Source organism: Notothenia rossii (genome assembly GCF_949606895.1).
Source record: "Notothenia rossii genome assembly, chromosome: 12".
Lineage (NCBI taxonomy): Eukaryota > Metazoa > Chordata > Actinopteri > Perciformes > Nototheniidae > Notothenia > Notothenia rossii.
The window spans coordinates 2,113,594-2,138,554 of record NC_136911.1 but is presented as its reverse complement, the minus strand read 5'-3'; the positions used below and the strand labels follow the sequence as shown (position 1 = coordinate 2,138,554).

General features: G+C 41.7%; 1 protein-coding gene across 1 annotated transcript in view; it reads right to left on the bottom strand.

The window, feature by feature from the left end:
- Positions 1-24,961, bottom strand: part of dok6 (docking protein 6) — a 56,348-nt gene extending 31,387 nt beyond the window's left edge. The window contains exon 1 of the mRNA XM_079661664.1: positions 24,692-24,961. Coding sequence (XP_079517790.1) covers positions 24,692-24,757 — 66 coding nt within the window. The 5' untranslated portion in view covers positions 24,758-24,961. The remainder of the gene's footprint in view (positions 1-24,691) is intronic.

Below are 24,961 nucleotides of genomic sequence, written 5' to 3'. Positions count from 1 at the left end.
ATTATAGGAGCACAAAAGCAGTGAGATAGCTGGTGCATAATAAGAACAGGAGGGTTTGAAAGGAGAGGGCTTAATTTCTCCTGTTCCTCAGTCGTCGGAGCTTTGTGAAGGCGCTGCTATCCTCTGGCTCATTCAGAGACACTCCAACTCTGATTGTAATTACATGGACGTGAATGAGACTCTCTGCTGGTTTGGTGCAACTCATTTAATGCTAGAACAGTGAAGAGTGCGCTGCCTGGCACTGAAATCTAACCACTAGTTCCAGGAAAAAACACAATGTGAAGATGAAGAGGGGGGTTCTGGGAAAAACTCAAATCGTCCCTGTTTTTGATGTCCTCTGATTACTGATGTCACACCTCCACTCACTGGGTGGTTTACCTACGCTCAATTACACAAAGTAGGCTAGGGTTTTGAAACAATATGCACAGTAAACTCAACTTCATTTCATGATTTCACATATTTAATGTGTGTGAGCTTTTGTTCAAGAGACCAAAACAAAATGACTGAGGAAAACAAACGTGCCTTTTTATGGTTTAAAAGAGCCAATATGTTCTACTTTCATATATAAATGAATGCAGTAACAACGTGTGAAGTGTATTATCACAATGTGCAACTTAAACCAAAGTACTACTGACAAATAAACTTCATTTAAAATCCCCATGTGTAAAGCTTTGGCTGTCTCTAAAAATAGGGTTTAACTTGTCATGGAGATTATTTTCTACACTACAATTATAAAATGTGCTTGAGTATATATATTCGTTTGATGACAAAGAGGTTGTATACTCTTGTTCTTCTAATCATATTGTTTACCAGGTAGAAACTTGTGTTATTTTATAAATATTTCCGTTCTTGTGTTTTTGGAGGTCCTAAGATTCCCTGAGCTGCCCTTTAAGAAGTGCATTCCCCTTTAAACTGTATGTATCTGCTTTAATGTGAGTCATTTCCATAGTAAGGTGTGTCCACTTGTTAAATAACTTCACAAACTAATTTCTCTGTTTAGATTATGACTTTTCAGAGGTTATATTTGATAAAACACTTGGAGGTGCATTTGAGTACAAATCAGCTCCAAACGAGGGCAGATTGATGCCACCTGCTGCAGAGCTCCTCCCTGATTGGCTACAGGCAGCAGGTGACAGGTATAAACGATTTCAGGAGAGAGCACCCTGGTTGGTCTGTCCTCTCCATACAAATGGATGAATGAGTGCTTTGTTTTCTGAGATATTTCCCTTCCAATTGTCTGCAGAGGCTCCTCGAGAAATGAAATATTTGTCGATGCCATGAATGTTTTTGAACCAGTGCAAATCTACAATGGCATGCTGGTCCAATATTTCCCTCTGCCTGACATCTTTAAGTTTCAACAAAAATTCTTGAATCAATGGACTGGCCGGTACCGAAGTGGGCCCCCCCCCGTTGACAATTGACTAGCGGCACCGAGTTGGGCCGGTCGGTCGGTCGAGTTTCCCGGGCTGATTTTTAGTCCCAGTCCGCCCCTGATCAGGTCACATGCATGTTCCTGCCGAGCGCATGTTTTGGCTAACCATTGCAATTTTGGAAAGTGGCAGCAAGTTGTATCAGCATTCTCAACAAGAAAGAGCATCAACATTATGAAACAGCAGACAATGGAAAACATCTTAAGCCACAAAATACTGCAAAGTGTTTTTGAGAATGATCGACTAAACACACAAATAGGCATCAAAAATATAAGTTTAAAGGATAGTCAATGGAAAGTAAGATAACACAAACTGCAGCTTTTTAAAACATGTAATATTAACCTCAACTACTGGTGTCTGCAGAGGAAGTGACGGGTGCACAAAGCCACAACTTGATTTCCAATGAAAATGTAAAAACTTGGGTTTTCCCTGAAGCTCCACCAATAAAATGTAACTGACCTTGAGAAAATGTGGGAGTTTGAATGTGAAAGATACTTACTTTTTTCAAGGATGTCACAAAAAATGTAAGACATGCAACGTTAAAATATTGAGAACATAGTTGGGTTGAATTCATTCTGCAAACATTGGGTGCATTACCTTTTTCTTCTCAAGGTGTCAAAAAGATGTATTTCCACACATAGCAATGCAGTTTGTGGTCTGTGTGTTTAGGAAATCTCTTCAGGAAGTGCTTTGCAAGGTGCAGCGAGTTCATTAACACCAATCTACGAGACGGATTAGAGCCAAAATACGACCACAGAAGGACGCAGACTGTCGGATAGGCTTTAATAAAAGGTTGAAAAGGAAACTGAGAGCACATCTGTCGACATATAAAACAAGAATGGCGTTCAGAGAGTGCCAAGGCCCGATCATAAGTGAAAAATATAGTCCAGGGCCGTTTCTCAATCGCGAGGATACTGGCTTGGTAGTCGCATACTTCCAAGTCACTTCCTTCAGAAACGAAGCAAGTATGCTTCCAAGCCACAGCTTCGGAAAACAAAGAAGAATGGAACAGGCTAACAAGTGTGCCACTCTCTCTAACGGTTTCAACATAAACTGTACCCAAAATAAATACCTCACGATGTCTATCTAATTATGAAATTGAATACTTTCACGGAACACATTTTTGGTGATAACAAAGTAACATATTTACCAACACATGTTCTACGCCACTACATACTTACATTTCAATGTGTGCTGCGTCGGTTCAGCCATTCTCCGCAAGGGTTTTGAAATTGGTCCGTGCGCAAAGCATTGTGGGGATTTGAAGGACGCGAAGTCTACCCATGTGCAGCCTCAAAATTACCCCCAAACCAAGGACGTGGCCTCGGTGGAATTCCAAGTATGCTGGAGATTGGAACAGTCCTTCGGAGGCACTCGATGACGTAGTATCCTTGAAATATTGGCTTGGAAGCCAGTTTCCTCGCGATTGAGAAACGGCCCAGGATTCAGATCGACTCCAAATTTGTATTGGTTGATCTTCAATTAATCTACTGAGAAATCTTTAAAAAAGAACTCCTGCAACTGCACACTTTGCCTGAGAATCACGACAGTTCTTCAGTCTTCTTCACCTTCAAACTAGTCCAGTGATAGATGTCTATACAATTGATGAATGCATTGCAAACAGGGCATGCTAACTTTTAATAGTGCTAATCAACCAAAATGTAAACAAATCCTGCCTTAAAGCAGAGGAGACTTGCGCAGCTTTCTCTGGGGTAAAGTGTGTTAACCAACATATTTAAGATGCATTTAAAAATAGTGTTTGTTTACCTGAGTCAGCGCTTCACCCTTTTACAAAGTTTCATGAAAGTCGGGCTAGTAGACCTCCACTAATCCTGACAGACAAACAGAAAACATAACCTCTTGGCAGCGGGATCAATTTGATTTATGGTGTTACATTAAATGCCACAAATAAACGTTAATTAAATGAGAGTGTATTAAACCATGACTCTGAGAATTTAGGACCCAGACACCTCACAGTAATGAGTGATGGTTTAGTCATTTCTGTAAGTGGCCTCAAACACAAAGTCCATTCACCTCACGGAGCATTATCAAATTCTGGCGCTATTAAAGAACTGTCTCGCCTCTCAATAAAATATAGGCCCTACTTTCCCCACGGGCGAAATCACTTGTCATTTGGATGAACTGTTTGAAGACAGGAAAAAGATTTCCAATGACAGGCTGCTTCAGGTAAATGACTAATCACAGGGCGGAATAAAAATAGCTTCCTGCTGAATCCTCAGGAGTGAACACAATCATAATACCTCAGAGGCGCACCACTTTCATTATTCCTAAGATATTTGATTTGAACAAGAAAAGGGACAATGTGGGAAGGCTTTGTAGTCTCTCCGTGATTTATGAGCGCTAGAAAACGTGATTTGAAAATGATTGCTGCTGCACTTACTGACAATACAAGAGTGGAGAGCACTTCAATCAAAAGAGTCCTGCAACACTCAGACGTGATGATAACAGGCAGGATTTAGCACTTAGCATGTTGAATACTGAGCCATTTCTGACTGAACAAAATATTTAACCTTGTAATCACGAAGGAGACAATAAATAAAATGCATGTCATACAGCATGTTTCTGTTACTGTTTGTATTTCCTGTGTGACTTGTATCACAAGTCGAGGATGAAGCTTTCCAACTGCTGCAGATATTACACATTTCTGTATTCCAACCCTGAAGGCAGCATCTCACTTGTTCCCTCCACAAAAAGTCAATGGGATCTTTCTATTGGATTTTGGATTACGTGATACTTACACGTTTTGTTCAGAAGGATAATCTCCACATATCAACACTACTTTATGATTTCTGAAGTAAAAAAGCTAACGTTTTAAAGGAACTACAGCACGGTCACATGACTTCACGTAACCACCGCTAAGCTAAAGGCGGCTAATGTTGGGCTATAAAGGAACTACAGCACGGTCACATGACTTCACGTCACCACCGCTAAGCTAAAGGCGGCTAATGTTGGGCTATAAAGGAACTACAGCACGGTCACATGACTTCACGTCACCACCGCTAAGCTAAAGGAGGCTAATGTTGGGCTATAAAGGAACTACAGCACGGTCACATGACTTCACGTCACCACCGCTAAGCTAAAGGACGCTAATGTTGGGCTATAAAGGAACTACAGCACGGTCACATGACTTCACGTCACCACCGCTAAGCTAAAGGAGGCTAATGTTGGGCTATAAAGGAACTACAGCACGGTCACACGACTTCACGTCACCACCGCTAAGCTAAAGGAGGCTAATGTTGGGCTATAAAGGAACTACAGCACGGTCACATGACTTCACGTCACCACCGCTAAGCTAAAGGAGGCTAATGTTGGGCTATAAAGGAACTACAGCACGGTCACATGACTTCACTTCACCACCGCTAAGCTAAAGGTGGCTAATGTTGGGCTATAAAGGAACTACAGCACGGTCACACGACTTCACGTCACCACCGCTAAGCTAAAGGCGGCTAATGTTGGGCTATAAAGGAAATACATCACGGTCACATGACTTCACGTCACCACCGCTAAGCTAAAGGTGGCTAATGTTGGGCTATAAAGGAACTACAGCACGGTCACATGACTTCACCACCGCTAAGCTAGAGGTGGCTAATGTTGGGCTATAAAGGAACTACAGCACGGTCACATGACTTCACGTCACCACCGCTAAGCTAAAGGTGGCTAATGTTGGGCTATAAAGGAACTACAGCACGGTCACATGACTTCACGTCACCACCGCTAAGCTAAAGGCGGCTAATGTTGGGCTATAAAGGAACTACAGCACGGTCACATGACTTCACGTCACCACCGCTAAGCTAAAGGAGGCTAATGTTGGTCTATAAAGGAACTACAGCACGGTCACATGACTTCACGTCACCACCGCTAAGCTAAAGGAGGCTAATGTTGAGCGTGATGACGTTTAGGCGTCTCATTTAGACACTTGTTAGCAACCGCTGTTTTTAAATCCACCAGTGGGGTCTCTTCATCTTGTGTTAACCACACCTCTTATTGGTTCAACAACCAAAAACGCACTCAGAAAACCATTGACTTCGAAAAAAACAGGAAGTGCTTAAACGCTAACTCATTTCCATGTTTAGGACTCATTCCTGCACCTCTCCGTTCTGCATGAGGTGCAGTGTTCCCTCTGTGATAATGACGCCTGATGGACTGTGACAGACATCCTGGTGCTGGCAATCAATTCCAGACGGCGGCGGGGTCGGTGCCACGATGTCCATCTTTTATAATTTGATTTGTTATTCCGTTGGACAGTTGTTACAGCACTCATCCCAGCACTCCCCCCCCCCCCCAAATCCTCTCAGATCTCCTCCACCATTTCAACAATCCTCCTCTCAAAAGCATTTGTCCTCGGTCACTCTCATCCCTAGTCGCCGGCTGTCACCTTTAGACTTGATACACAACATCGACCGCCTGTACAGACATATATATCCCACCTCATCTCAAATGTTTGGACATCCCATAATTTCATAATTCGCCCCTGACTACAGCTGTTGGCAGGGTGGCGAGCCAGCCGCGCCCCAGTTAATCATAGATTACTTTATCTGGGCCATTCCAAATCCTCATGTGTAATGCAGTGCTACCTCAGCAGCAAGTAATCACTGCCCCCCACTCCACCCCAAACACACACACACACACACACACACACACACACACACACACACACACACACACACACACACACACACACACACACACACACACACACACACACACACACACACACACACACACACACACACACACACACACACACACACACACACACACACACACACACACACACACACACACACACACACACACCCTTCTCCCTCCTCCTGCCCTTCTGTCGTCCCCCTCGCTCTTCCCTATTTCTCCTCTCAAATTCCTCATCTCTTTCTTGTGTCCCCGCCTGATTGGACATTCTCATCAAACATGCACGAGCCAAACTGCTCCCGAAATGTAATATTACTGTATTGGAAAAACCCTTATTCTCACACGTTAAGGCGTTGGCTGTGGTGTGTGTGTGGCATTAACACTCGCTGACGATTAGATCCTGGTCACAAGGTCAGAATCAGAATCAGAACACCTGTAATAGTCCCACAGAGGGGACATTTACAGCAGAAAAGAGCCAAAGACAGCTTAATGTTACCAAATAAATGTGGCATTGGAAGCTATGGAGAGGACAACGACTCTTTGTCGTATTGGGAACAAGAATATCTTTCCTTTCTGGGTCATGACAAAGACTTCAAGGGCAGGAGATGTTAACATGAGCAAACTGAAATAACAGAAGGACATGAGCACGACGATGCAAGAAAGAAGGAAACTGAAAAAAGAGAAATAAGAAAGCGTTCTTAGGAGACTGATTATCAGGTTGTGAGAGCAGTTGCTAAAAAAGTGTCTGCAGCCCTCCATTAAGTCATGATGAAGTATTTCGGAGCACAAATTGTGTCCACTACCTTTTCTCTGGTTCCCTTTCCCCAAATGTAGCACACCATATGCACCAAGCTACAGGCCGATGTTTTCCTGCTTCCAATTCTCATGCAAATACCATTGTTGAGAGAAGGGGAAGAAGTATTTCTGCTGTTGTTTCTCATTACTGTGGGGGGGAGACAGGGGAGATGTTCAACCCATGCTGAGCAGAGCAGCCTAGAGCAGGAATACACAAGTTAAAATGTCACAAGTCGTGTAATCCAGCCATCACACACTGTAGCAGGGCTGCTTCTTTTTTTAAGGATGGAACAGAAATAGCCACCCAAATTATTCTGCAGGAGATGTAGGTCAATATTGAGGTTTCTCTCCCAGGTATAAGGGAGGGAAGAGGAGGAGAATGTGTTTTAATGGTGTAAACAGGGGGATGTATTGCGTGTGCTGGCAACCCAAATCTTCTTTTTTGACAATTTACAAAGCTGGGACAAAGGATTACACCGCAATCATAATCCCATAATAAACCAACACAGTTCGTAATGCTGCCTACTTTATTTATTCCATCGTGTATATTATTGATTTTTTTTGTGACACTGATGTTGACAGGCGCTGCTGGGTACAGTAAACAAGGTGGTGCATTTGTAAACCATTTTTACAGTGGGACAATAGAGCTTTGAGGCATCATTATGACAATTGCCATGCTCCTTAAACCATCCCTCATCCAAAACCTCTTTATGTATTACAGCTTTAGTCAGCAATCCTCTGCGCACACACACACACACACACACACACACACACACACACACACACACACACACACACACACACACACACACACACACACACACACACACACACACACACACACACACACACACACACACACAGAGAGGCAGAGCAATTTCCATTTAATCCATGTACAAGGCTTGAGCGTTCACAGACAATGACACGCAGACAAAAAGGGATTTGACTATTGCAGAATACGCTCGTCGACAAGCATGCTGAGACCACCGGAAAGACTGAAAAGCAACTAAACACCACCGTGTTGTTTTCTACGAGACGGGAATGAGTTGTCCAGCTCTGTGTCATCTGCATGCACGGACACCCAGTTGCAATGTAATGTAATTGCAACTAACTGGACAAAACCCCTACAAACATGTCTTCTGTCGAGAGGTTATAATGCGCATCTTATTTCTGGGACAATCGACTCTTTGATAGTCACGCTATCTCCCAATGATGGAAAACACCCAGATGGACACGCTCATTTTCACCTCTTGTTGAGCCATATAACTATATAATGAGATTTGGACATTTAATAGGATGTTTACAATGTCAAACACACAATTCATGTGCTTTCCTCAAAGCCACCAGACTCCATTGGCAGAAACAGGAAGGTAACTTAATTTAAAGTGGACCTATCATGCTATATTTGAACAATATATTGTAGGGCCATACCTATATAAAACATGTCTGTGAAGTTTTTTTTTCAAAATACCAAACAGATCCTGCATTTTAGCCATGCCTCATTTCACTCTATTTGCTCTCTTCCATCCCTGTTTATGCAGGGGCTGAATCTGTGACGTAGCTTTAATGCAAATTAGCTGCAGCTGACCACGCCCCCCTGCAGGAGAGGGGAGCGTGCTCTGATCAGCTGCTGGGCTCTCAGAAGAGGGGGAGGAAAAGAGAGGCTCCGTGTTTTATTCTTATATTATTATATAGAGTCGTTATTCATTTGTTTTAAAGCTCAATAAATAACAAAGAAGACCTTTGAACGCCACTTTTCTAATTTTGTCCGGAAGATTTCAACTTTAACGGAGAGAATTACAGCAGGAGCAAACGCTTGCCTCGGGGAGGGAGAAAAAGAGCCAGAGCGGAGAATAAACAGAAGGGCAACCATGGCAACCATGCGCGGGAAGTCTTCTTCGCTGCTTTTGTGGCAGACTACAGCGCCACTTACAGGCCTGGCATATGTACTACAGCGTCTCCAGCGCTATCGAGCGGCAATGGCCGGCCGTGGCCCAACCCCACATTCCCCTGATAGGTGGAGAATTGACCTATAGCCGTAGCGCCACTTTACTGACGTCATAGAAGTGTTCAAATCTGGATCAGTCTGTATCAGATCCGTTGCAGCCCCTTTTTAAGAGATTTGGGTATGGAGCAAAAGAGAGAGGGTTGTGTTTTCTGACACTTGGTGAGTTCCCTGGAACACCGGGGACACATATTCATATATAAAAGACGTACAAAAGTGCATTTTGCATGATAGGTCCCCTTTAAATTAAACTGGCACGGAAACCCAGTTGTAATGTGTGCAAAGGGTTATTCTTCACTTTAGTATGTTGGTGCTCGCGCCGCCGCCGGCTTCTAGACGAGCTAAATTAGCATCTAGGCCAACAGGTGAGGGTCTGCAGGAACGATGGAAACCAAATGCAGAGCCTCAGAAGTGACCGAGCAGCCTCTGTGGGAAGGGAATATAAAGAGGATGAAAGGAACCACCATGATGCAACTCCACCAAATGACCGACTTAATTAGCATTAGCTGACCACTTGATTATCATATCAATAAAGATGGGGAAATGGAAAGAGGCGCTGCGAGGTGTTTCCGGAGAACCCGTGCATGTTTAGAAGGGTATTATGAAACGAAGAGTGTTTTCCAGGACAGTGTGTGCAAAGCGTTTGTTATTTGAATTCCATCAGAGGCCCTAAAAGCAGTAATCCTCATGCATTGGTGCAGTCATTCCCCCCCGAGGATTAATTCTAAAGAGGTACTCGCTCACTGATGTTCGGCTGCTTCTCTGATACGGTTAGCTGTGTCTGCAACAACTATTCCCTCACATCCAAAAGAGATTTCTGCTCCCTGGAACCAACTCGGCTCAGGCTGCAAATCAAAGAGGACGCTTGGGCACAAACACACTGAAAAAAAGGGGAGATGTAGAGTTTACTTCAGTGCCAAAGAAGGGGGTCGGATATTGTTCGTGTCTCATTTCCTCCCTAAGAACACACTCCCTTGGAAATAAGTGGGCTGTGATTCGTTGTCACTGTGTGCCTCAGCATGAAATCTTTAAGGAATGCAATTATCACTTCATTTCTCGGAGATGTGAGCGAACATTAAGAGGGGAGGGAGGTGTGTGTAATGTTGACCCCAATGTGTGCTCTCTACTTCAGACTTACTTTCTTTCAAGTCCTAATCTGATTGCATGCTTTAAGCCCCTCAACAACTGGACAAACAAGTCTTCTGTCTTCAGAGAGAGAGGTTAGAATCTCTGTTTTGTTTCCCGGGACAATCGACACGCTATTTCTCAATGCCAGCCAGATAGACACGCTCATTTTCACCTTTTTTCACGCCGTATTGCTGTAATGAGTGAAATCAATGGGGATTTGGACATTTAATAGGATGTTTACAATATAAAACACACACTGAATATACTTTCCTCAAAGCCAACAGACTCCTTTGGCAGAAACAGGAATTTAACTTCATTTAAATATGAAAATAAAACTCATCAAAGCATCTTATTTCCACTGTTCAACAATCTTCAACTTTGGTTTGATTGTTTGAAAGACTCAGATATAAAACAAGAAGTAACCACTTTTGTTCAGAAACGTTGCTTTCTGACGCGTTTGTGACGTTAATCGTAACACATCAGGGGAAAAAAACTATTTTAAGCCCTGTTTCTCCATTAAAAAGCATTCATATACACGTGGAATAAGATTAATGACGGGTCAAAAGCTTACCATATTATCTCCTCTTTCTTCCAATATATAATAACTTTAATAACCTCATGTTTTCAATTGTTTTATGTCTCTCAGGAGCCAGTATTTCCTCCATTATGACCTTTAAATTATCCGCTCAAAGTGCCACTGCCAAGGCTGCCATTGTGCTCCGTTTCCCTTGGCAGACCTTATCCAGAACTCATTCCCAGAACAATATTTCTTGTTGGAAATATTAAAAGCTGTTTAATAGAAATAGAAAATGGGATCAGATTGCCTTGGCCTACACTCGAGGTCGTTAGGATGAGAGTGTGAATTAAAAAAAGCAACGTGAGCTGTAGCTTCAGCGCTGGCAGGTACCAAACGGTCACCTCCTTACTATTAAAAGAAGCCCCCTGAGAATACAAAACAGACCCACAGACAGATTCCCAGACTCACACAAGGTCAAGGTGTTCCCAACAACACATTAATAATACAGAGACAATTAGTACCACATAAAAAAGCCGTGTTTGCCCGACAGCCCCGGCTAATTTACATCAGCAAACAAGGCTATTTGCTTGCATTTGAAAGCAGATCAGGTATCATATTTCATTATTTTTTCAAGGCCATAATAATGTTTACCTCTGCAATGCACTGAGTAAATTAAGAACCCGACAAGCCCCTTAACACACACACACACACACACACACACACACACACACACACACACACACACACACACACACACACACACACACACACACACACACACACAGATGAGGCTATCTTTGGAGCGCACTGTACTCAATGTGCCTGGCACGCCGGCTGATGAGAGGTAACAGCAGGAGAAGAACTCATTATAGATCGTGGTTCAAATATTAAAAGGGAGGTGGGACTACTTTTCTCCAGGAATAACTTCATCTGGATCCATTCTCATACAGGTTTTATGATACAAGGTGCGCTAGGCGTATTATTTATTGTATATAGTATTTCACTGAACATCAGCACCCCAACATGTTTATTTATCTTTATTTACATGTTTTGCTTTTGTCAAGTGCACTAAATCTAATTTTTATTTGGTCAAAAGTTGATTCCTCAATGTTTAGTTTTGGATGTATTTGATAAATAGATTTAAAAAATAATAAGAACAAGTGAACCTCAGACAGATAAACTGAGAAACCAATACCATTATTAAATCAAATAAAATCTAATTTCAGTCTAATTTCCAAAACATCTACAGTTTTATTTAATCTGATGCTAAAAAAAACTTCTAAAGAACAACAACAATTGATTAGCTTTATATATTGGCTGCCCTGGTCTATGAATATAGGTGTGGGCCATTAAAATAATTGTTCATAAATATACCACTAAAAGGAGGATTTTCATACATCTAACACACACCTGTGCATGTACACAAATGCAGCTACACACACACACACACACACACACACACACACACACACACACACACACACACACACACACACACACACACACACACACACACACACACACACACACACACACACACACACACACACACACACACACACACACACACACACACACACACACACACAAACACACACACACACACAGTGAAAGTGAGCGTAGCTGCAGAGCCCCGAGGGCCGGTGTGTTGATTAATGAGGGGAGGAAGGCGAGGAAAGGGGATGAAGAGTGTTAATGGAGCTATGATAGATTCCTCGGCTGTTTTATAGGTGAGTCTCCAGTGGATCTGCACAAAGTAGCAAATAATACAGTACTAGAAGACCCTGTAAATCCACCAGGGAGAGGATGCTGGGGGATCAGACTGACTTTAATACGGAGCAAAAATGTAATCACCTTTTAAAGTCACAGGTTGCATTTTACGGGAATTCATGCGAGTGACATTTTTGAGAATATATTTAAGAATCAACTAAGATATCTATTGCAACCAAACAACCTTAATCTACGGTGTCCTGGCATGAACATATGGGTTAGATATGAATGAACGTTGACTAAGAACAGCCGCTCAGATGTTAGCTTTTATTTTGTAGCATTTTTAAAGCGTCGTAACCTTTCGGGCCACACAGGGGCAGCAGAAACGAGAGAAAACATGCCACTGACATATTATCACTTATGCACACAGCAAGTTCATAATGACCACCGATCAAACTATTAATCGACTGACCTGATCACAATGTAGCAATTAGCTTCTGCCAAGCCAACAGAAAATAAAATAGAAATACATTTACAACATGAAACATAAAACAAGTTGCATTTCTAAATAGACATTGACTCATTGAGGCCATGGAATGCAAGACAGTTGCTTTTTGTCTTAAAGGTCCCATGTCCTGCTTTTCCGGTTATTACCCGTCCCCCTGTATGTTATGAAGGTTTTTCTGTATGTAAACGGTCTGCAGAGTCAAAACCCTCAAAGTACACCCTGTAGGAGTAAAACTCTAACACAGAGAAGACCTCCCCAAAACGCCTCGTTGGAGATACGTCACTGTCCATTGATTCTTCCGGGTACCGCATGATGTCATGCGTTACCCGGAACCAAATGGACCAATCCGTGGAGCCGTTACGTTACGTCCGCGGAGCCGTTACTTTAAGCCCCCGCTGATTGGTCCAAATTGACCAATCCACAGACTTCCTCACACACACACTTAGTGCAGGAAGCTCTGCTGATCTCTCCTCCCTGGCTGCAGGCTGATAACAGACAGTTGGGGTCGCGGCGAAATTCTCTCTGCAGACCCATTCTCTCTGCAGACCCATTCTCTCTGCAGACCCATTCTCACAGCGTTTATCAACCTTTTTCTTACTCAATATCAAGACACACTTATTGTTTTTACTTCGGCTGTGACTTTGTGTGTGCTCAGGATGAGTTTGGCTGTGTTTCGCTGTCGCTAAACAAGGAAACCACACCTCCACGGAGCTCAGCGCGATTCACAACGTCCCGACCAATCAGAGCACACTGTGCTCACAGGGAGGGTGGGGGCTGGAGCTATTGGAGCTACAACGAGCCGTTAAAGGCAGAGAGTGAAACTCAGTGAATACACGTAGTTTACAGAGATGCTCTATGAGAAACCAAAGTGAGTTTGGAAAATTGCACAATATAAATATATTCTAGTAGACCTCAACAATGGAGTTATGATCAGTGGAAATGGCCATGACATGGGACCTTTAAAAAACGAACTGATAAGGTATTGGTTAATGGCTTTTGAAAGCTAATCTAATTGAAACTGCCATCCCGACTATATTGATGATGCTGCTTTAGATGCTATTAACGTTCAAAGAGAATGACTGAAAGACAGAGCAAAGTGAAACGGGGATTTCAATGTGGTCGGATAATAGCTTGCTCTCTTCTGAACTTTTTTTTGTATGAATCGAGTGTCCTGTCCGTTGTCGTGTCTGCAGGGATTGGGAAGATTAAATAGCCACGAGGAGAGTCATCTCCCATTGAGCTGTGACTTCCCCCTCGATGGGATTAGAGAACTTTGCACTTTACAAAGCAGCTCATCAGAAAAACATGGGGAACACAAAGCTGTTCTGGACAGCGGCAGCTTGACGTGACATGTGTTTGTGTTCGGAGGCCGAAACAGAAGCAATACAGCGAGAGAGGGATAACAAAAGTAGCTGGGATTGAAAGAGAGTGTTTATGCAAAAGGGCATTTTAGCAATCAGCCTTTCCTTTCCATCAACTGGGTTTTAATGCATTAGGAACAACTAAAAACAACATCCCTCCATATGGCAAAAAGCTTTCCTGATAATTAGGAACAACGGGAATCAATGAGTTGAAATGTTCAAGTGGAGATTTATTTATGCAAGCGGCTTGATAAAATGGGCACATTTTTCACCGTGAAAAACGACGGTTGAGGTGTTGTTCCCATATCCCTCTGCAATTCATCAGAGCCAATAAGAGCCGGTGATCTGTCTTCAGGTCTGTTTCTGGGGGAGGAGGCTGATGAGAAGGAAAGGAAATGACGTATAGCTCTGCATATCTGAGGATTAATGCACCCAATCGAATAACATCTATCACCAGAAGAGAGGGAAGTACGCTACAAGCACACATATAAACAAGGCTTATTAAAAACCTGCAGCATTTCAATTTGTGATTGGGAATCAGACGGCTAACTGTGACTACTTGAGGTAACAATCCAATGATTTGCTAATTGATATAATGTGATTTCTTTCCTTAAATCGGTCACAAGTGTTTCATTCTACGCTCAACCAGAGGTGGGAAGTAGTGGAGTACAAATACTTCGTTACTGTACTAAAGTATATTTCTCTGGTATCAGTACTTTACTCCACTACAACATTTCTGACGACTTTTTACTTTCTACTTCTTACATGTTGAACACAAATACCTGTACTTTCTACTTCTTACATGTTGAACCCAAATACCTGTACTTTCTACTTCTTACATTTTGAACTCAAATACCTGTACTTTCTACTTCTTACATGTTGAACCCAAATACCTGTACTTTCTACTTCTTACATGTTGAACCCAAATACCTGTACTTTCTACTTCTTACATGTTGAACACAAATACCTGTACTTTCTACTTCTTACATGTTGAACCCAAATACCTGTACTTTCTACTTCTTACATGTTGAACACAAGTACCTGTACTTTCTACTTCTTACATGTTGAACACAAATACATGTACTTTCTACTTCTTACATGTTGAACACAAATACATGTACTTTCTACTTCTTACATGTTGAACACAAATACCTGTACTTTCTACTTCTTACATGTTGAACTCAAATACCTGTACTTTCTACTTCTTACATGTTGAACTCAAATACCTGTACTTTCTACTTCTTACATGTTGAACTCTAATACCTGTACTTTCTACTTCTCTCATTTTCCAAACAGGCTGGTTCCTTTAGTCTGAATGTGTGTTTGGTGGCGTGATCATTATTATTTAGAGTCATTGCGTGCCTATTGATTTGAACACGATCCGTGTATCCATCATTTCCTGGTCTTCTCTAAAGAAGAGGGACCAATGGAAACGTTGTGATGTTGCCGTTGTTCAGCATGGAAACATTCATTAGCTAACAATGACATTATTGTTCTATTAATATAAAGGGAGGTCAGGTACTCTTTAAAACAGCTGCTAGTTATGGGTACTTTTTACTGAAGTACATTTCAAAGTTCTTTACTTTTACTTGAGTAAAGAAGTTTAGTCAGTAAACATGAGAGTATTTTCAAACATGAGTATGTGTACTTCTACTTGAGCAAAGGATGTGTACTTTTGCCATCTCAGCGCTCAACTGACGTGTAAAGTTCCTGCGGTGAATAATCCCCTGAATGCACCGCGCTAGACGGCCTCTCATTGTTAAAAGTGAGTGCATAGAAGTGGCAGGATCCTATCTTAAACGTCCATCTCGGACAATAGACACATTGTTCTCTTTGCGGGAAACACACACACACACACACACACACACACACACACACAAACACACACACACACACACACACACACACACACACACACACACACACACACACACACACACACACACACACACACACACACACACACACACACACACACACACACACACACACACACACACACACCGTGACAACACACACTGTCCACCTCAAGGCCACAAATACATACTTGTGAGACAAAAACCGCTGAGTGAGACAAAACTGTTGATAAGTATTTAGGCAGGGATGGGAGGAGAGCACTACTTGGTCCAAAAAAGTACTTAAAGAGTGATGAATCTAAATGTTGTCCTCATATTTAATGGATGGAAAAGGCTCTATTTGCACCATTAGTGTCTATCTGTGTAAACTGCAAGCTTAGCATCGGACTCAGGTGTTAAAGGTGTCCAAAAGATAACGTTTTAAGATTGTTTTATAGATGCAACCCTTTATAAATATGTATTTTGTCCAACCAACACTCTAAAACCCCCCCATTTATTGCACTTTAACACTTTACCATTCATGTTGGCTCTTGATTTGATACGCAGAAGGGATTTCTATGAACAGAGCCTGCACCTTAAAAGTCAATATCGCATTTGAACGGGTTCATTAAATTGTGGGAAGCCACAACGTGATTAATATTAATTTGATTGTGCTAGTTTAATCCATGTTTCTGATTATATTAAACACAGCAAAAGGTACAATTTGAGAAGCTTTGAACAAAGGCATTATTTCTATGAAAAAGACTCAAACGATTGATCAATTATCACAATCATTGCAGCTTTTCTGTAATCTAATCATTGCTCCAAAGGGCAATTTTGTTCAACTGTAGTGTTTACACTCCTAATGTCTTTCCCAATAGAGCGTCGATGGGACGATGCAGAGCCAGTGTGAGTGGCAGGAATATTACAGCATGTCATTTGATGTCAAAGTGCTCCTTACTGTCAGTTTTTGCTTTAACACAAAGGCTTTTCTCACAAAAAAAATTCAAAGCGCAAGGTGGCAAGGTTCCAATAAGTACCGAGCTACAGTAGTTGTTCAGCCCTTAAATAACAGAAGGCTATTCTCAACAAAACAAAATTGTAAACATCCTCAATATTGCAAAATGGTTCCCTCGTTAAAAAGTCATTTTAAAACCCCGAAACACTTCTGTAAATCTGGAAAGAGAAGAGTAACCACAACGATTTACAAGCGCTCAAGTTTTTTGCACTTTCGTAAAACAAATGTTCTCCTAAACGGAAGGAGGCAAGGTTCCAATAAGTCCCGAGCTACAGTAGTTGTCACTTGCTTCCCAGTACCCCAAAACAAACTGTATATATGAAATGGTTCCCTTGTGAAAAAGTAATTTTCAAACCCTGAAACACTACTGTAAATCTGTAGAGAGGAGAGTAACCCGTCTCTGTGCAAATGGTATCCCTGTGTCTGATGAATAACTCGCAGTCTGCAGCGCGGTTATTGCTTCACTGATTATTTGTTTGCAGCCACACTTTTGACAGATTGTGTTTCCACCGACAAACATAATGCATTTTTAATGTGTTCTCTGTTTGACATTTCTGCTTTGACCAATAACTGCACTCTGAGTGAAACTGTGTCCTTTCACTCTTCTGAATTACAGACCATTATTATATTCATCCTTTTTAAGTTAGACTATTGGCCGTCACCTTATTGAAACTGTGAACAGACAATTAAAAAAAAAATGTATTTAACCTTTATTTAACCAGATAAAAAGCATTGAGATAAAATCTCATTTACAATGCTGACCTGGCCAAGAAGGCAGCAACGTTACACATAACACAAACATATAAAATACAGAGAACATAACTAAGAAAACAAAAGACGAAAAGCAGTTACTACATTGTGCACATTAGGACAGTAAGAAAGGCACTACTTATTACTGCAAGAGCAGCTGGTGGTAAGGACTTCTGACAACTTCAATCTAAAACATGCTATAGAGACAAGTGCCGTCAGTTTGAGGTTTGATTGAAGGTCATTCCAAGACCAAGGACCATAATAAAAGAGACTCCTTTTTCCAGCCTCAGTCCGCACAGCAGGAACCTGGACCCGTATCCAGGCACTGGATCTGAGGTTGTAAGAGTCACAAACTGGAGCAAATCTGGCTCATATGTAGAGTGGAAGCTTTCCTAAAATGGCTTTATACATTAATAAAAACCAATGCTGCATCCTACGCATAGTGAGTGAGGACCATCCAGTTAGGCTGTACAGTAAGATATAAGATAAGATGACCAGTAGCTGAATATCACAAATGTATTCCAGTACACTGTTGATTGTTTTGAAGAATCAACAGTATGAACAGTGAGTATCTGGAAGAGGAATTGGGGGCTTTTTTCTAGTATTGTTCGTACAAATAAATCTGGGAGATTGCACGATAAGGCTTCTAGCCTCCGAAAATATCCCTGTCATCTTAAAGCAGCTTTAACCAATATCTTTATAACAAAAATTGATCAAATGTGGAAAAGGTCACATGTTGCATGTACCCACAGAAGATTATCACCAAATTCTGCAGAGAAGAAATTGAATTTAATTTGAAAAACTATCTAAATAAAAAGCTAGAATTGAACTAAAACTAGCAAAATGACTCGTTCGGACTAGAGAACGTATTTAAGATTAAAAACTGTTATTATCGGTGCAGTCGGATATTTAGAGCTATCCTTTGCATCTAACAACAGTTTTTTGTCTAAGAGTGGTGATATAAACCAATTGAGTACAGTAACATGGTTTTAAGGCAACAATATCTGCAGAAGACGTTTTAATGCAGGTATTATTTATTTTGGGGTGGTGTTGCTTTGGTAACGGAGCGGTAAATGAATTTCATACAAGTATTATCTACGTGTGAAGTCTCTGTGTGTGAAGTGCTCTGCGTTCTTTTTTAAAAGTATTACACATTTCACCTCAGGGCCGACACCAGATCACGCTCCTTTGAAGTGTTAAAAAAACAAGTTTGTGAATGAAGAGATGAATGGCACACACACACACACACACACACACACACACACACACACACACACACACACACACACACACACACACACACACACACACACACACACACACACACACACACACTCCTGCAGCTAAAGGAGAATGATTTTTTGTTAAGAAAGTTGGACAGACGGAGGAAAAATATTCCACGGCTGACCTTTTCTATTTACCACAGCCATGGTTAACCTTGGAAACATGTGCCTGGTCTCAGACTGACGCACAAATTACTCAAAGGTCAGTTTGTCCAGCTCAAAAGGAGCTGATAGCGTCTCCAAAGGGAGAAAAGAAGACCTCGTGCCAGTATATGTTCTTCCTCGGTGCAGAGACACTTGTTTTTGGCACTTAGTTTGTCTCTATGTAGCAAAAAAGAGGAATACAGTATGCTACAAAGCCACAGGATTACAATTAATTGAGAATCCACACACTGCTCTCTGGCAGCAGACTGTTTGCTTGTTTGTCGGGAGCATGTGTGTGCCAATTCTTCAATGTTGCACCGAGCCAATGTGTGTGTGTGTGTGTGTGGATTGTGTCGGGGGGAATGGCCTGTTGGGGTTATGGAGGGTGCAGCGTGGGGTGATGAATAGGACGCTTTTGTGCTCAGTCTCTCAGCTGTCTGCGAACCAGTGAAGGAGAGAATGGTGAGAGAGTAAAGGGAGGATGAGGTGAGGGAGATACCCAGATAAAGGGGAAGAAAAGAGGAGATAGAAGGGGTGAGAGAGACACTGTGAAGCGTGGGGAGTACAGGTGAGACGTGAGGTGAGAGAATAGAGGGGAGAGGTGAGGAAGAGGAGGGGGACGTGAGGAAGGAAAGAGACTACTTGTGCATTCAAGAACACTGCAGCGTTGTCTCCGCAGCCAACACAGAAACAAAGAAGTTGGCTAATGTTGGAAATCGTTGCCTTTCATGCCGGTGGTAAAAAAACAAAGAAATGTCCCGGGGAAAAGAGAGAAAGTGTCCCTGATGGTGATCACTCTGCAGAGCACACACTGACCTCATGGCCTTCACACATGACGGGGTTTGGAAACGAGCCAATCATATTGACAGATGCTGATGAGTTTGGCCGTGTTGGAGCGGCCACTTTAATATCGCATAAAGAAAACCATTGGACTGTATACTTTCTAATAAAAAATATAATGTATAATACATTTGAAAATGGCAGCGCATTACAATGGAGAGCTGGAGCGCTATAAGGTCATCTGTGATGCAAAGTCTTGATATGTGATATTTGAGAGACCTTTAAGGCACTAAAGAAAAGTGTTTAAAAGTAGCACATGACGGGGGAAGCAGGCAGGACCTTTCTGCAGCCTGACAGCTCGAGTGCACGGCTTCAAACCTCACTTCACAGACAAGTCCAATGCACAAATGTACCACATCCTGACAGAAAGAGTCAAACATTTGAGCTTAGAGTTCACTGTACAGTTGGGGCAAAAGCATCCACCTCGACGTCCCAAAAAAGCAGTTGTCTAACCATCATCTAAAGGCAAAATAAAGCATATTTGCCTGTTCTGCTGCAGGTCAATTCATGTCCAAAGCTGCTATAACCAATGTTTTCATAAATACAATTGATCAAATGTGAAAGAGGTCACATGTACCCACAGCCATATATCACCAAACTCTGCAGACGCACAGCTCAATATAGCATTTAATTGGAAAAACTAACAAAATAATAAGCTGGAATTGAACTAAAACTAGCAAAATGACTCTGAAATCGTACTAAAACTCAATTAAAATGGTTGTAAAGTTGATTAAATCAGGACTACAGAACGTATTTAGGATTAAAAACTGCTATTTTTGCATCTGACATTTTTTTACAACAATATCTGCAAATGCACTTGTATGTAAAAGATGTGTTTACCATCATCTAAAGGCAACATAAAGTATATTTGCCTGTTCACCTGCAGGTAAGTCAGGTCTAAATATGTTTCCGATGCTATAAGGGAGCTGGTTACAATCTCTGCACAAAATGTATTCAGGAAAACGTAAAAAACGGCCCTAAAGAAGCTGAGTCTGCCGCTGTTCACTTGCCAAAGAAGCATCAGCGTGTCACGGTCGGCCATGTCTTCTGTTTGCGTTGGGCACCTGGAACGTTCTGCAGGTCGGAAGCTGGAAACTCCAACTGGGAAAAATTGTCTGGAACGCAGCTTGAGTGCTTTTCTGGTAGCAAACTGAAATGTGTCTGAAGCACTAAATGTCAAAAACTGTCGGTTTTAACGCTGAAGACGAAGACTAGTTTTCCTAAAGCTTTGTACTTGTATTATGAAATCTGAATATGCCTGGGTTTTAGAGTAAAAGAGTAATCAAGGGATTTGAAGATATCGTTTTAGGATTTAGAAAATTGTAATCATCCCTACTTTGATACATTTTAGTAAGCAGAAAAAAGGGGTTGTAGGAATACATCTTGTCGATTTGAAAGGAAATCATTTGGGTATCAGTAATCAAACTGTTATATCGAGTTATTGAAACATTTCCAACTTGCAACATAAGGAACCGTTGCAACATAAGGAACCGATGCAACATAAGGGACGATTGCAGTATGTTGCACGGCTGTGTTTTAGTGAGGGGGAATCCGAAGAAGCGAAGCAGCTTGTGTCTAAAATCTGTCTGCATATCCAGTTCTGTTCAAAATATCAAACGTCTCTTCGCAGCCACGAACACTATTGAGCTGTAATCAAAGATCATGCAACAAAACAATGACTCCAAATACCATCCTCTCCACGCAGATGTATATTTTTCCCAGTCATCCCACGCACACGTTTCCATCAACACAAAGCACTTGACATTAATCCATTAAGCTGCTGATCATCTCCCCACAGAGGAGTAAGGAGGTGGCACACAGAAAACACCTCTGATTGAGAATCGGTCTGGAATAACTAACCTCAGCGTGGACAAGAGAATATTTTCTGTCTTCCCACACCGGGGTCCTCTGAGGCCAACATGTCTCTCTCTCTCTGATGAAACAGAGGAGTGGGCGAGCAGGACACCAACTGTTCTTCCTCCACAAACAGCAGGAAGAGATGGAGCGTCCTCTCTCTCTCTGAGTCATACACCACTGTAGCACTGCCTTCCCTTTGTCACATATCTGTGTTATTACCTATTTAAACCAATGCTTGGACTATGATGATATTATAGGGTAACATTGGTGCTTTCATTACAGATGTTTGATCCTAAAACGGTAAATACAAAGAAACCGTTTTGTAAGTTCAGAAAATGACACTTTACTGTAATGCAGCATTTAAAACCACGAAAAGACAACACGTGCCAAATTAAGACATCTAAGCTAAGCTGGGGAATTTTGGAAATATTGTTTTTTTATTGTATTAATTATTTGATTGAACAATCATTTGTTTCATTGAAGAACAAAAACATGCATGTTGAGTTAAACATTACTTCTAGAAATCGTCCGTGCATGTGATGGAGGAATGCACAGTGCCTGTAGGGGGTGTGGTCTCAATAGCCATGCAGTAAGCAGTGTGCTATGTGCATGTGCTTGAGGAATGGTATGGATATTTAAGTGTACTTGAATGGCATCTTTGTTTTAGTCAAGATTATGCTAAAATGTACTTTCCCCAACTATATTTAAGTTCCCTATGAAGAGCCAACCTTCAATTCAGAAAATGCCCAGTTTATTCCCGTGGAAAGTTTCCATCTTTGAAAATTCCCAACATGTTGCAACCCGAGTGACAATACCTAGTCTCATCATGATATTGAGATTCCATTGATGTGTTGTCCAACCTTCAAAAGCACAACCACTCTTCCTGAATGCATGTAGCTAATAGCTTATGCAAAAGGTAAATAAGCCATGCCAAATGTAAGCAAAATCAACAGCATGGTAACGACAACAAATATCTCATTTGTCAAACAAGCTTGTCCATTAAGGGAAAACCTTAACTGCCCCGCCTCTTTTTTCACGAATGCATTAAGCTAATAGCATAAACAAGAAGTAAATAAACCGTGCTAACTGTATGCGAGCTAATTTGCATCTTAACAACAACAAATGTCTTTTCATTTTTTGAATCAAGCTTGTGTTAGGGGCAGTTAAGGTTTCTCCTACTCAACAATGATTCATGCTAAATGATATTCCTAACGTGCATTACCCTTGTTTTCTAAATGCATCTAATAGCATATGCAAAAAGAAAATAAACCCCACCGACTGAATGCAAATAAACTAATTAGCATGTTAACGATGACGAATGTCTTTAATTTTTTGAGTCAAGCTTGTGTGAGGGGCACTTCAGGTTCCTACTAATCCACAACATTTAATCCTATGTAATCCTTAACATGCAGTACCTCTATTTTTCTGAATTGTTCATAAGAAGTAAATAAACCAAGCTTGTGTTAAGGGCAGTTAAGTTTCCTCTTACTCTACTGCTTATAACCCTATATGGTATCCCTTATCTCAAACTGTTTCAATGCATCTTGCTAATCGCTCACAGTAACGACACTGAGCCGACCGTATGCAACAGCTAATGTGCATGATAACAACAGAAACATGTACTTTCATTCATCAAACCACCATCTTGTGTTCAGGAGTTCCTCTTTCTCCACTACAATTAATCCTGTGATGTCCTGATGGCACAAACAAAGGTGGAGTGATGTTGCTGCAGCCAGGTGATGAAGGTGATGATGAGGAGGCAGTCAGACTTCATTAGCCTTCATCATCACACTTCATCAGAGAGAGGGAGTGTTTCCCGCTGGCGTAATGAGCCGGAAGCATGAACAAAAGCAGATGGCTCTATGAGTCAGACAAGAAGGCGCTCATAATTGAATATATATCGTTCATTTCAATTTAAGCAGACCAGTCATTGTTCTCCCTTATGTACCTCAAAGGAAAGCCATTATCAAGAGCTGCCATCACACTGAATCCAACGAGACTTCTCAATACTAGGAATAATTTATAACGAGTCAGGGATGATGGGGCTGTGTAGTGATGAACGGCTCCCCAGTATCCCTATTAGCTATTTCATTATCTATTCATCTGCAGATACAGTCTGTAAAATGTGAGGAAATAGTGAAAAATCTCCATCATAGTTCCTTTAAAATCCAGGATGATGTCCCTGAATGTCTTGTTTTTGTACAAAATCCAAAGATATCCGCTTTATTTTGATCAAATCTCCATATTTGAGAAGCGGCAAGACACTTTTTCTGACATGTGTGCATGGAGAAATGACATTAAGGATCTGTCTATTCCTCCAACTAATCACTGCAGCTTTCCTATTATAATGCACAAGCTAGAATCCATAAAACACATTTGAATGATCCCTATAATAAAGACACTCGTAGCCTGTGGTGCTCAATTGTAAGTGACCTTATTAACGGTAGTTATGAGGTATTTATGGCTGTCATATAACTTTAACACCTCACTAGCTTTTTATAATTTTGCATTTGTATCTCCTTATGGGCAGTTTGTTGTTCTCTTAAACTCAGAAATATAGTTTAACTTTCTCAATGAAAGTGTAGAAGCTGAGAGTAAAGGAGGAAGTGATGCACATGACAGCAGCTGTCAACCTGTCACTCATGCACACTTTGCAAAACACGTGCACAAGAGTGTGTTTTCTGCGTGTGTTAGCAGCATGCACAGAGAGAAACTTGCTCTAATGTGTGTCTTCCTCGCAGCAGGACTGTGCATCAATTAAAGCCTGCTTCCGGATCCAGACGCACAACTGGAACTCCTCTTCCTCCTCTTCCTCCTCTTCCTCACCCTCACACAGCAAGTGCAACAGTAGCCTACTCACCCCCAGTTTCTTGCTCCGTATCCTCACGTATCCCTGTTTCACTATGTCGTTGAAGTTGGAAGCCATGCTGAGGGGAGGCTTCCTGCCCGGGGAGGGAAATAACACACAGTAATCTCTCCCAGTATGTGTGTGTGTGTGTGTGTGTTGGTGTGTGTGTGGGCAGCGGTAGTGTTTCTACTGGAGGGTCGCTGGTGGGGGAGACATCCGGCGGTGGGAGACCTGCCCGGCTTCAGAGGAGCGATCCATCCGAGCAGGGAGATACCATTCAGT